The 13,555-nt window shown below is 46.0% G+C and overlaps 1 protein-coding gene across 1 annotated transcript in view; it reads left to right on the top strand.

Moving 5' to 3' along the window:
* The first annotated feature begins 1,290 nt into the window (after positions 1 to 1,290).
* ACSF2 (acyl-CoA synthetase family member 2) overlaps positions 1,291 to 13,555 on the top strand; it is a 36,114-nt gene continuing 23,849 nt past the window's right edge. The window contains exons 1-7 of the mRNA XM_040081675.2: positions 1,291 to 1,844; positions 6,997 to 7,192; positions 8,921 to 9,049; positions 10,019 to 10,072; positions 12,440 to 12,558; positions 12,783 to 12,945; positions 13,351 to 13,446. Coding sequence (XP_039937609.1) covers positions 1,756 to 1,844; positions 6,997 to 7,192; positions 8,921 to 9,049; positions 10,019 to 10,072; positions 12,440 to 12,558; positions 12,783 to 12,945; positions 13,351 to 13,446 — 846 coding nt within the window. The 5' untranslated portion in view covers positions 1,291 to 1,755. The remainder of the gene's footprint in view (positions 1,845 to 6,996; positions 7,193 to 8,920; positions 9,050 to 10,018; positions 10,073 to 12,439; positions 12,559 to 12,782; positions 12,946 to 13,350; positions 13,447 to 13,555) is intronic.

Below are 13,555 nucleotides of genomic sequence, written 5' to 3' on the forward strand. Positions count from 1 at the left end.
AGATAGGTTACAAAACCTACCTACTTATTTGTGATTAGTAGTTTTTAAAATCTTAATTGGAAAGGAATGATACCTTGTGCAATGGGGTACAAAATGGTACTGCTTCAGGGGTCCTTTGCTTTGATCTCAAACAAATATACCCAAATGTCAAGGTTACATCAGTTTCTGCATAATTCTTGGTTTATTTCTTTCTTTAACCAGGTTCCACTCTCTGAGCTAATGATCATAATCTGGGAAGATCAAGCCAAAAGTCATCTTTCTTTTTATTTATTACAGGTTTGCATCAATTTTTTTTCCCTGTGGTTATACAATACTGAGAACTCTGATGCTCCATCAGCACAAAGACGGTTTCTCTGTTCTGGCCAAACAGTGGAAGGACAACTTCTGGCCACAGATGTCACACAGCTTTACATCCCCTGTGGGAATCCAGAAACTCACCTTACTGCTGAGTTCAGTGGGACTTACTGGAAGACTTATCTGTGCATGTAGGCTAGAAAGACTTTGAAGCTCCACAAGACAGACAAAGCATAGCACAAGGCACATCTGTGCACTCCGCTAGGCATTGCAAGAACATTAGCAAGGAGAATGGAGTAGGAAATGCTGAGGGAAGTGGGATGAACACAGTTGATCTAATTGTGGTCTAATAATCCTTACTGGGCCTGAGCTTGCCATGCCAGCCTGGGGTTGGAGACCATTCCCAGAGCCTCAGAAGATCTCTGTGACCCCTCTGCAGCTAAGACAAATTTTTCACATTTCAAGGAAAAAAAAAAATCTCCCTTTCCCTAACAAAGAAGACATTGTCACTGCTGCCACCAAACAAATTCCTTTGCATGTTGGGGAAAATCCTTCTTGTTTCTAAAAGTGTCAAACACTGCAAGCCTGGTGGCAGTTGGTATTTCACTGTTACAAGCACATTTTTTGGTTTGATGTCTGAGATTCACCATTCTGAGGTTGATATTTATGCCCTTGTTCATCAGCACCATTGTGCTTGATGTGTCACCTCTTCAGCATCAGTGCTGCTGCAGAGTTCAGCAGCACCACACCCCTTTCCTGGTGCCTGCCCACACCTCTGCGCTTAGGTGAGGGGGTCTTAGCCTACTCAGCCCTGGAGCAGCTCTGCAGTTCCCAGCAGGTCTCTCCTCCTCCACAGGGAGTGCCGAAAGGTGTTAGTGGGGTGCTAATTGATAACGCATTGAGGGCATAGGGCTGCACGCCAGCTGCAGGTAACTCCCAGGGCTCAGGCACCAAGTGATACAGGTGGAGACAAGTGTAGGCAAGCGGTGGTTGTCTTGCACCAAAGTCTATTTCTACTCATTTGAATGAAGGGGCTTATTCGGGCCGTAACAGCGGTTGGGTCAGGCTAATGGAACAAGCTGAAAAGAAGATACAATAGAACGGCAATGGAACGGAAGAAATTGTGGCGCACAGATTGGGCTGGGGACCGGCAGAAGACAGAGCAAGCTCCCGGCGGGTCTCTGGGCGTTCCCTCTGAGCCTCCAGTCCCCTTCGCGGACCGGGCAGGGCGGGCACTTTCTCTGCTTCCTTTCGCCTTGGTGCCTCCTCCCGGCCGGCGAAGGGTCCCGGGGCTGCAGGCGGGGCGGGACGAGGCCGGGGCGTGCCGTGGAGCGCAGCGCCCTCGAGCACTAAGCGGCGGGACGGCACGGGTCGGGACGGGACAGGACAGGAGAGGAAAGAACAGAACGGGCCAGGTCGGGTCCCGCCGGGTGCTCGGGTGTTGCTGCTGCTGCTGAAGGAATGGCCACGGCCCGTTTGGCAGCACTGCCCCGCCACAGGCTGCAGCTCCTGCGCTGGGCGGGCGAGCGGCGGGGAGCCGCACCAGGCAGGTAGGGATATGCTCGGGAACGGGAGGTGCGGGCTATAGGGAATGGAGGGGTATGGGACTGTAGGGGGTGGATAGCTGTAGGGGACTGGGGGCTACAATGGGTAGGAATTATTAGGGGACAAGGGGCTGTGGATGAGAAGGAATAGGGGTTATAGGGGCCGAAGGGCTCTGGAGCTGGGGAGCTGTAGGGCTGCAGAGGATGGAGACCGTATGTGATGGGGGACAGGGGCCATAGGGCAGCTGCAGAGTGCTGTGGGTATCCAGCTAGGCCAGCATGGCTGCATGGGGGGAGGGTGTATTCATCTCGATGTGTAACCCTTCGCTCCCCTGAAACCCCTCGAAAGCGGCAGAAAGCAGGCTGTATCTCCTGGATCTGCTTTGCTCCAGCTTGGGAGTGGGCCAGGGGCAAGGATGAACCCTGCACAGGAAGTGAAGGGAAGTGAATGCATGGCAAGGACTGAACTTTGTGCAGCAGCCTCATCCGGATTGCAGCAATGTGAAATGTATCAAATGGCTTCCCCATCCTCCTTCAGGGTTCTGACTTCCAGTCAGTGTCCCTGTCCCCCTGTGGTCCTGCAGCCCCCAGGGTGATGCGTGACCTAGCAGGTCCAGGACACCATGAAGCTCTGGGGCTTGGGAAGTCAGGCCAGTTCTTTACCTTGCTTTTCTTTAGTGTTGCCTCATGGAGCAAGTTCATGTGAAAAAACAGCAATGGGAAGTACCTGGCTTTGGGAAAGGCTCTGAAGTATTAGCTGATATTCAAAGTAATAATCGAGGGGATGAATGACTTCCAGTGAGCAATTCCAAGAACCAGGTGTAGCATTCCTTTTTTTTTCACAGACAGGGTTTGTGTGGGGTTTTTTTCAGCTGGTTTGACATTAGGAGTGAGGTGGTTGAAGCTGCTTCATCATAGGTGTGTGAAGATTGCCTTCTCAGAATCTGTTCTTTGGAAGTAGGATCAGAAGGGAAGCATGACTGAGTTCACTGCAGTTTACTCCAGTCCAGAACTGAAACTGAGGGACAGGAACACAAAGCCCTTGGAGAAAGAGTGCAGCATTTAGAGAGTAAACTCTTTTTAGTAATGTTAAAAAAAAAAAAAAAAAAAGTTTATTCAATTCTGCTTCTGGACTTGTTTATCCTTTTGGCAGGGAGAGTGCAGAGGGCAGAGAGGACAGTGGGAAACAACCAGAAAGTTTCTGCAGGTGGAGTCTGAAAACACTGGGAACTTGATCTCTCCTTAAACAAAAATAATAATTAAAAAAAAATTAAAAAAAAAAAAAAAAGAAAAAAAAAAGTAGTAAGTATCTGGTTAACTCTTTAGTCAACATATTAAAGCAGAAGTGAGGACAGAGTGGAGTTAATTTTCACCACCCTTTAATTGCAGTTATATCACAGAAAAGACCTAAAAGTCCTTGCTTTGGGGAGAGAAGGTCCTGGTAGATGTCCATGAGCAAAGGAGCTGGCAGAATCTGTGAACCTCTCTAAGCATGAACTCTGTATTTGGGACAGTTCCCAAGCTCTGGGAAGGCAGGGCTTTTCCCACAGGTGCAGAGATGATGGTACCACAGGGCAGGTCTGTGTCCTTCACACTACAAAGGGGACAGGAAGTTATACTGCCTTGTTTTGCCTTTCATCCCTTTTGATAATTTCTGTAGAGACTGATAAAGAGTTAAAGTTGAAAACAGAGCTGCTTATCTTATGTCAACAACTCCGGACTGTTGATTAGGGCTGTTCAGAGAAAAATACAAACAGCTCCTAGTGTCCAGAGTACTTCCTTCAGTGTGATCATTTCTGCTTCTGGCCATCAGGCAGGAGAGCTCTGGGATTACTGGGATTTGGCGGCTCTCCTTCCTTTTGCCGGGAAGAGGAGGAGGAGGATGTGTTTTCCCCAGATCTCTGATGTCTCTCTGTCCAGCTGTGTTGCTGAACTTGAGGGTTCTGGAGTTTTGCGGGAGCAGCCTGTGGATGAGGCTGGCTCATTTACAGGCTGTCTTGCTGCTAACAAAAGGCATGTGCTCTCCGAAAGTCTTGGTTTACAGTCTGTGTTGACACCCAAGAGGAAGAGTTTTATTTTGCTCTCCTTTGGCTGAGTCATGGAAATGGGAGCTGGCATAATATCAGACCATTGGTTTTGTTTTATCTCCAGCAGCACCAGATGCTTTGTAGGAAGAGGTGAAGGGTGAATTACTTGTTTTCTGTAACAAAGATGAACACAGAGATTATTTCTAAATCATTTGGACTCTTTCTTTCTAGAGGTCTCTTGATACATTCTCTCAGATCAGATACATACACTTGCTCCTGGCTGTAGGCGGGAGGGAGACCAGCCCTATGTAATTTCCAGCATGATGCCACTGGACTCCCAGTGCTTCCAAGAGGCTGCTGTGTTTTATCTCACACCTTTCACTTGAAGTGATACAGAAATGCTGAAGCACATGTGGATGTCAGTCCAGAATTCAGGGAGCTCAGACTTGATGGCAGCTGAGAATTTTGCTTTAATGCATTTGAAGAAATTATGTGAGGTTAGTGTTTTGAAAGGAGTCAGTGACTCTGGGTTATGAACATGAGATATCTTAGCTTTCCTAACCTCTAATTTCAGTTTAATTTGATGCTATCATTTGAAAATGTGAATTCTAGGGACCTCTGAGAACAAGCTGTGTTCACAATTTGAAATACAGCAGTACTTTCTCCATGTTTTTGAGCATGTGGCTCTGTGGTGATATCTTTTACTGCTCTTTGATGCACTTCCATCCTCATGTTTGGGGGTAGGGAGGAAGCCAAGCCACGAGACCTGGAGCTTTTTGCCTTCTTGCGTTTAGTGTAAAAGTCTGGTTCTGAAAAGTCAGTGAAACCCTTTGGCTCTTCAGGTTTGGAAAATATTGAGACAGTAAGCCCAGAGAGCCTGATCTGTGTAGTGCTGTGCCAAGATCTGATAGTGTAAGATATTCCTCTTTTCACTGGCAATGCAGGGTTGTGCAAGTACCTCTTTGAAGGCTGACTGCGGAGAGTGTGAGACTGTTTCAGCTGGACACTTTGGATTCTGGTTGAATTTTCTCAATCTGAATTTTGTAGTATTTCTTCCCCGCTCTAGTCTCTTTTTGTGATGGCCTTCTGTTGTTTATTTTTCCTGGTGCTGAGCCTGCTTGGCTCCCAGTTCCCCCTGAGACGGTTTGGTGCTGGGGGGAAGAGCTCTTGTGCAACCAGGTCAGCAGCTGCTCCCTGCCCGGTCCAGCCCTTCCTGGGCAGGGAATTTGGGGATAGGTTCTGCTATTTGAAGATGACTTGGCTTGAGGGAGATGTGAATATAACTGGCCCCATTAAGCGTTTTAACAAACAGCCTGAGGGTTCCTCATCTGCCCTGGTGATCTGTGACTGGACAGGGACTTCCTCAGTTGCGGTTTCAAACAGCAAGTGACTGTGGGTGGCTGAGTTGGCTTTTACTGTTCTACAAGGAGCATTCATCCTCCCCTTGCTTTAGGGAGAGTTTTTTCTCCCTTTTATTTTATAGAATCTATGTTTATAAAGGCCCTTCTTCAGAGCTTTCTTTCATCTCCTCGTTTATCTACATGCTTGGCCCAAAAGTTTTCAAGCAATAAAAGGTAGTTCAGTTTAGCACTTAGCCTCCCTCCTCCTCAGGCAGCCTAACAGCCTTGATGTGAGTTGCCCAAGAGCTCAGTGAACAAAGCCTGTGGGAGTTTGCACAGTCCTCCCTCTGCCAAAAAAGCAGTGGGGGAAAATGGTTCAGGTCATCTGCTTATCTCTTGGAGCAGTACAACCCCAAAGGTAAAATCTGGTGGGGTTTTTTGGGTTTTTTTTTTTTGTTTTTTATTCTCTGGACATCACCTTTCACTCCACATAGGAGGTAACTCCATGTTCAGGCTTGTTTCTTGTTGGCAGAAAAACAAATCTTTTGGGGCAGTAACACCAAGTATTTGCAAAATATTGATCCCGTAGTAGATGGGCATTTAGGCTGAGCTATTTTTCCTCTTTAAGGCAGAGATTTCCCCCTTGTACACAGAATTATACATGGCCTCTGTGCTATGCACCCTACAAGTGTCCCTTAGCCTTGTCCCTCTTGGTTGTCTCCTAATGTTGGAATGAAGACCTGAAGTCGTGGAGGAAGGCAGAGAGGAAATGGGGAGGGACAGAGAACATGGGGGGCTGCCTGGGGGGGAAGACAGCATGGTGGGAGGTGGCTGCTGAAGCAGAGAGAGGCTTGTAGGAGATGGAGAGAGAAACCAAGGTAGGAACTGCAGTGCTCATGTGGTCAGATTGCTGCATTTCCTCTGATGATCAGACCTCAGGGAAAGGATTAATTATTTTAAAATTATTTTCCCTATTGCTCTGACCACATTTTCTCATTGCTGCTTCTCTTGACTCATTGACTTCTCCCCTGGCTTCCAGGACAATGTCTCAGTGCTCCTACCCTGCCTGGCTTGCACTTCTCAAACCCATCCCTGCTCTTCTCTTCCCCACCTGTCCCAAATTTGCAGAGGGGGCCATCTCCTCCTTTCTGTGGTATTGCCTCTGCACTTCTCCCCCTTCATCTTGCTGGTAGTGCCTCGTTTTATTGATGCTGTTTCAGTCCCAGAAACTCTTTGCATTCCAGCTGTCAGAGATGGAATGTTTACAGCTGCTCACTGTTGTAAACACAGACCATTCCTTTGCAGACACCTCAGCTTCTCTGGACTCTCATACACAGTTTTCATTCTGCAGAATTAGACTCTTCTCTGCTGATTGTTTTGGAAACTGACCTCTTTAATTTTAATTCTCTCTTTCTTGTTTGTTTGCTCTTTTCAGCCAATTTATCTGCAAACTGGTTTGGTTGTGTTACTTCACAGATATTTATACTTTTTAATGTTGCAGAAAGACTAAACCCAGTTGCCGTCTCTCAGTGAATTGCAGAGCCCATATTCTATCCAGGCATGCTGACATGTCCCTGTAATTTTCAGTGCAGATGAATGATGGTAGCTGCATAAGCTTTCCCCTTGGAAGTCCTCCTGATCTTGACCCACAGTAGCAGCTGTCTGTGGTTCCCACAGGCGCAGAAATGTGCATGAGGTATTCCCAATGTTGTCAGCAGGCTGATAATCCCTCCAGATGGAGAGAACTGTATTGACAGGTTATATTAAATAGCCTCTTCTTTTCTTTTCCAGTGCCCTGCACACAAGGATGCCCTCTATATCCCCCAAGGGGACCAACAGCTACATCCAGGGCCCCACAGATGTTCCCCTTCTTGACAAAACCATGGGCCAGTGCCTGGAAGAGACTGTGGCGCGCTTTCCCAACCGCGAGGCCTTGGTCTTCTGCCGGGATGGGGTTCGGAAGACGTTTGCTCAGTTCAAGGAGGAGGTGAGTGCCTTGTTCATCCCTCAGGTGGGTGGATGACAGCAGCAGTTTTGATGGAGAAATGGAAAACAGCTTCATTGCTCAGCTCAGGACTGAGATGAGTTTCTTGCGGACCTTCATCCTGGTGCAGCGGGAACAGCACGTTTCCAGCGCACACCGATGGGCGTGTGCTGCCCTCATCCTCCTCAGAGCCCTGGGATGAAAGGGAGGAAGCAGCATATGCAAAATGCTAATATCCCATAATGAACATTCATACTTAAAAATTATCACGCTTTTCTGGTGGGTTATGGGACGAGTCATGGTGTTTTTCTCTACTGGAGTAGACCCCACCTTCTGGATTAATCACTCTGGCTGTCAGAGATCCTGAGTGTGGGGAAGATTTTTTTCCAAGCATGAAGGTGATGGAGCAAAGTCAAGGACCAGCATTCAGTATCATATGCACAGATGTGTGTGGGTGTGTGCATATACAAATATGTTTCTCTGTTTTTGGAATGGAGGGACTAACTACCTGAAAAGTTTCTAATAAATGCATGATATGAACTTTGATAGGAAAGAATTGTTTGGTGGGTTTTTTAGGCTTACTATGTTTTTTGACGTATCCATTCACATAATCAAGATTAGCTATGTTTGCCCTGATTTTAAGAACTAGGCTGCAATTCAGAGCTAAATCAAATTGTTCCTCAAATTCATATCTCCTACAAGGCAGATTTTATAAATTCGTTTGAGAACTTAACAAAACTATAAAACCTTTCCTGAATGTCTCAGAGTATTTATACATACATTTGTGTACCTGAAGCATGCTTACATCTTGCAAAATAAAGTAGTTGTTAATATGGTGGCTGAGTTTGAGTTAACGAATCACAGAATCATTAATGTTGGAAAATTTTTCAAAGGTGAGTCCAACCTCTGGCCGATCACAATGTTATCAAGTAGGTCAGAGTGCTGAGTGCAATGTCCAATTGTTTCTTAAATGCCTCCATAGACAGGGACTCCAACACCTTCCTGGGAAGTCCTTTCCAATATTTAATAACCTTTTTGGTGAAGAAATTCCCCCTGATGTCTAGCCTGACCCTAACCTGGTGCACTTTGTGGCCACTTCCTCTCATCCTGTCCCTTGTTCCCTGGGAACAGAGCCTGACTCCTGCCTGGCTGCACCCTCCTCTCAGGGAGTTGTAGAGAGGAATAAGGTCCCCTCTGAGCCTCCTTTTCTCCAGGCTGAGCCCCTCCAGCTTCCCTAGTCACTGCTCACAGGATTTATGAGGACAGGAATCCAAAACTGGTCAAAAATCACTTGATAGAATTTTCTTCACACAAATCCTTTTTGAAGTAAGTTCTGCCCAGAAGAGAGGCAGATCCAACAGTGTGGATAGGCCCAGCATATTGGTAAGGCTTGGTCTTAAGTGGAATTCATGAGGAACTTGGCAATAGTCTTTGGACAAGAAGTAACTTGCAACAACGTAATTGACTATTTTGATTTCATTTCTGCTTTGTTGTATTGTTCCAGGTTTCTTGTTTTTATGCTTTCAGTCAACCTGCTGAGCAGGAGCTGGTTTGTGCTCCAGGCTCAGAAGCTGCTGCAGCCATGGTCTGATGGACTGTTCTGGGCAGATACAATCTGTTTCATTTCAGTTACAAATATGATGCTTTTTCTCCAGAAAGCAGTGCCTGGAGGCCAATGTCCCCTGCTGCACCTTGTGTGTGATCCTCAGGCTCTTGTGTTGTATTTTTCAGGTGGACCAAGCAGCAGCTGGGCTTCTGGCCCTTGGTCTGAGGAAGGGAGACCGGCTGGGGATGTGGGGACCCAATAAATACGAGTGGGTTCTCATGCAGTTTGCAACTGCCCAGGCAGGAATCATCCTGGTAAGGAGTTTGCTGTGTCTCGGTTTTAGTAATCTATTGGGAAAGGAAATAGAGACAAAAAGCAATAGGAAATGCTGGAGAGTAAAGTTTGTCTTTTTTCCATGCTCTTACCCAGCATGTCATCTATAGCTGAAATAAGTATTTAAGGAAGATCTATGCACCTCTCTGCATCTTTGTTCTCTACTCTGTAGGGAAACAGGCTGCAGAAGGAGGAGCAGCAAAAAAGTGCTTGCAACAGCTGTTAACAGGAGATGTGCTTTTCTCTACAGGACCATTTTTATGTGGGGTGTTGCTGTCCTAACCAGTTACCAGCTGGTTAGATCCCTTTGAAATGCATTGTTCCATGGAACAAAGGCTCACTTAAAAATCTACTCCAGGCTGCATCTCCCTAAAAGCCTATTTTAATTTGATAGCATGGCCAAAATATGACTTATTTAGGCAGTGCTCTATGTTGAGGTCTGTACCCTCCTTTCTGCTCCATTTCCTCCATCCTGGTTCATTCCAATGTCTGCAAGAACAGGGTGGAAGAGCATGGCTCAGTAGGAACCTGTGTGTGAACTAAACTGCAGTGGCCACTCTGTGGAGAGCTGGATAGAAGAAGGTGATATCATGGTTGTCCATCAAGAAACCTGACTTGCGCAAGAGTTTTGATATAGTTTAGTGGATTGGATCAACTAGATCAACCTGATCAACTCCTGTGAGGCAGGAGGTCTGCTTTCTGTTCCTGAAGCTCTGTTTTATGTGACCTCACATAAATATCTTCCAATTGTTTTCTTTCACACAAACACAGAATTCAGATATATTTTCTGTGAATGTGGAATCCCTGTGGTGGTGAGCTTTTAGTTCTGTGTTGGAATAGAGGCTCTGAGTGTGGCTTAACCCTGGAGGAACTTTTCTGTTGGAATCTGTGCTGGGGGGGAGGGTGTTCAAGGCAAGAAGATGATCAATTTCTTGTTTCTCACTCTTCAGGTATCTGTAAATCCAGCCTACCAGGCCTCTGAGCTGGAGTTTGTGCTCAGGAAGGTTTGTATGGCATGAACTGTCTGTTGAAGGGGATTGGTGGGGACATGGTGCAGATGAGCTGCTTAAGATTTGGGTGCGTGGGAAGGGCTGGCTGGAGAGCAGGGCTGGTGTTGGATGTGTAGAGGGAACAAAGCTGCAATTCAGTGGCTACATTTCTTGCTGTTCCCTGTGGCTGATGGAAAACTGCTGTCTGATAGAAACTGCTCTATCCTTCTCATCCCTCCCTCTCTCTCTGCTAACAGCCAGGTACTGCCAGTACTACCTCAACCACCCCTGTCAGCAATCATTTAGCAGGGAATGAGGGAAAAAATGCAGGACTTAACATCTCTTTGCCCCTTCTGCTCAAGGCAAAAATCACCATCTGGGATCTCAACCTTGAAAGCAGAATCTCAGAAAGGACCTCATTTTAAATTCAGAATGGACCAGTCTACTTGGTAGCTTCATTTCTCCTTCCCAGGTTTGTCTGAGGTGGTCTGGCCTTGGATTTAAACTAGTTTAAGTCCTAGGTATTGCCACTATTTAACGTATCTCTGCTGTCTGATCCTGCCACCTCATCTGCCCTTGAATACCTGCCTGGGTTTGAGTTTGTGACATGTAGAGCACTGATCAATTTAAACTGTTCAGACTCCCTTGCTCAAATAATGAGGAATTCAAGTTATTAAACATTTAATGGCTAAAAATTAAGATTAAGCAACTCATTTTTTCACTGTGGTTTGTTTGGCTATAAAGGCTGGATATTAGAAGAGAGGGAGCCACTTCTGAATGTTCCATGCACCATCAAAGTTAGTTTTACTTAGAAAGTGGATAATTTTTAGCAAATTTCTTTTGTAACTCTTTTAGCAACTTCCTTTTGTAAATGGGTTGTTGGGCTGCAACTTGAATTCTTGTTTCATACTTTATTTAATCCCCTCAGTCCTGCAGGTCACTCCTGTTCTCATGTACTGGGGTTGAACCCAGTGCTGCAGTGGAGTACCATCATCTTGGGTGGTGTCCTTGGGCTTCTCTGTCCTACTGGAATGTGCTCCTGTCTTGCCCTTCCAGATTTGCAGTACTCCCAGCTTTATTATGCACCTTTGACCCTGGGATCTCTGGAGTTCCTCACCAGCCTAAGGATTTGTTTGTTTGTGTAACAAAATTCCTGAAGACTTTAGGGCTTTTCCTGTTGGATCCTGTCCATCCACGCAGTCCAATTTGTATATATGGAAATATGTGTGGAATAACATTCCTTGGAGTCTTACTGTATTTCCAGGGCTTTGTAAAAGCAAACTGATGACAAGTTTTCATATTTTACATTCTTTGAACACAGGTCTGCTGCCATTCAGGTTGAGACCAAGTAGGAGAGGCCCAACCAGAGACTCTTATCTTGTACAGCATCAGCCCTTCAATCAGCCCTCCTCTCCTCTTAGAGCATCTGTTTTTCAGAGCTAGTTCAACCAGAATTGTAGTTTGAAGGAATTAGTAGTAAAAAGATGCAGCGGCCCAAAACAGCCTCAGTCCCCTGGGTTCTGGGCAGCCTGTTCCAGAAAACAGAACAATTGTTTATCTTCCTTTCTGAAAAAACCCAGAGAGTCCTTACAAATAATTTATTGGCATAGCCTTTGCCTCCTTATTTCCCAGACCCTGGGAAAGTAATGAGGACAGCTGAGTAAATCATTTATGTTAATAGTTTATTGGACACAAATGCATTTTCTGGAAGATGAAAACAGTTTGCAAATCTGGGTCAAATTCAGCAAATCTCTGCTGAGAAAGAAATTAAAATTCTTGGAGTAATTAAGGTGTTTTGTTTTGGGATTATATAAATGTAAAGGTTGAATGAAAAATGTTTCCATTTTCAAAATAGCTAGTGCTTTAAAAAGAGGTGGAAAAATCTTAGGAAAAGGAACACCTCAAAAAAATTCCACAAAAAAAATCCCGGCTTGATCTTAGAGGCAAATTTTAGAAATCCTTGTTTTTCCAAATTTCCTCAAAAACCCTGGTACCAGATCAAGACAAATTGATTTGTTTCAACTTTATTTATTTATTCATATCAGTTGTTTGCCTTGTGCTTACAACGAAGAGTGTTGATCCTGGGCAAGGAGGGAATCTTAGTCTGCAGCTCTACTTTCTTGACCAGCAAAAATCATCCTGAATCCAGCACTAGGGAGGAGCAAAGCACTGGCTGCACAGCTAGATCCAGGCTTGGGATGTTGGGTGTGCAATAAGAGCACAGCACTGCTTTTGGAAGGTTTTAAGGCTGCACAGATGTAAGGGCTCATTTGCCTTTGTCCTTGGAGAACCTGCCTGTTCCTGTATTGGTGATGGCTGCTCTTTATCATGTCCTGACCATCAATCCAACATGACTTTTCATGAGTTTGTCTCCCTTCACAGGTTGGCTGTAAGGCACTGGTGTTCCCCACTCAATTTAAAACACAGAAATACTATGATATTCTAAAGCAGTCATGTCCCGAGCTAGAAAAATCCAGTCCGGGGGGAATAAAGAGCAAAAGGTGAGTTAAGAACACGTGGTGTCCTTGCACTGACCTTACAGCCATGTCCTGCCTTGTGTCCCCTCAGCTGCACAACACAGGCTTTGCTGAAGAAGGACCCACAGGAGGTCTTATCGAAGTGAACAAGTTAAGCTGGCCCAGAGGTTTGCCCTGACCAGCGTGCACCTGTCTGAGCACTTTTCTCCTTGTTCTGTTATTGTTGATGGTATTTTTCTCTCTGTCAGGCTACCTGACTTATCCATTGTCATCATGTGTGACTCTAAGCTGCCTGGCACCTTTCACATGGATGAAGTGATGCAGGCTGGGGACAGCAGCCACATGAAGCAGCTCAGGGCCGTGCAGCAGACCCTGTCCTGCAATGAGCCCATCAACATCCAGTTCACTTCGGTAGGTGCCCTGCCAGCTCCATGCCCTGGGGTTGGGTTCCTCACTGGGGACGTGGGGAAAGATGTGTGCAATGCCATACATCACATTTTCTTCCTATTTAGCTCTGAGACCAAGCTTCAAGCTTCTGCAGTAGGATGGAAAGAGTGTTCTAGCATTCCCCCTTTATGTTCAGCCCTTTGTCAAGGGCTGATGGAGATGAGACAGTACCGGGTGAATTCTGTTCAACTGAAATTGGGCTATTTTTGGGGATTTAGGTGCTGTTAAAGAAGTAAAAACACTCTCCCTGGTCTGATAGGAGAAATAAGTGCAGGATCACCCCAGACTCTGAGGAATCTCTCTTGAGAATCCCTTGAGCTCGTCCTCAGAAAAGGTGGTGGTATTGCATAAATGCCCTGTGTCTTCCAGGGGACAACAGGAAGCCCCAAAGGAGCCACCCTCTCCCACAGGAACATTGTGAATAATGCCAATCTGGTTGGCCTGAGGCTGGGGATCGAAGGCCAGGTGGGTTTGTTGGGGAGGCCTCTGCTCAGAGAGTCTGCACGCGGAGAATGCTGGTGTTTACTCAGTGGAAGGGCAGGATGTTTTACTGCGAATAACATTGAGGGATGTG

The sequence above is a fragment of the Hirundo rustica genome, chromosome 18, assembly GCF_015227805.2.
Source record: "Hirundo rustica isolate bHirRus1 chromosome 18, bHirRus1.pri.v3, whole genome shotgun sequence".
Classification (NCBI taxonomy): Eukaryota; Metazoa; Chordata; class Aves; order Passeriformes; family Hirundinidae; genus Hirundo; species Hirundo rustica.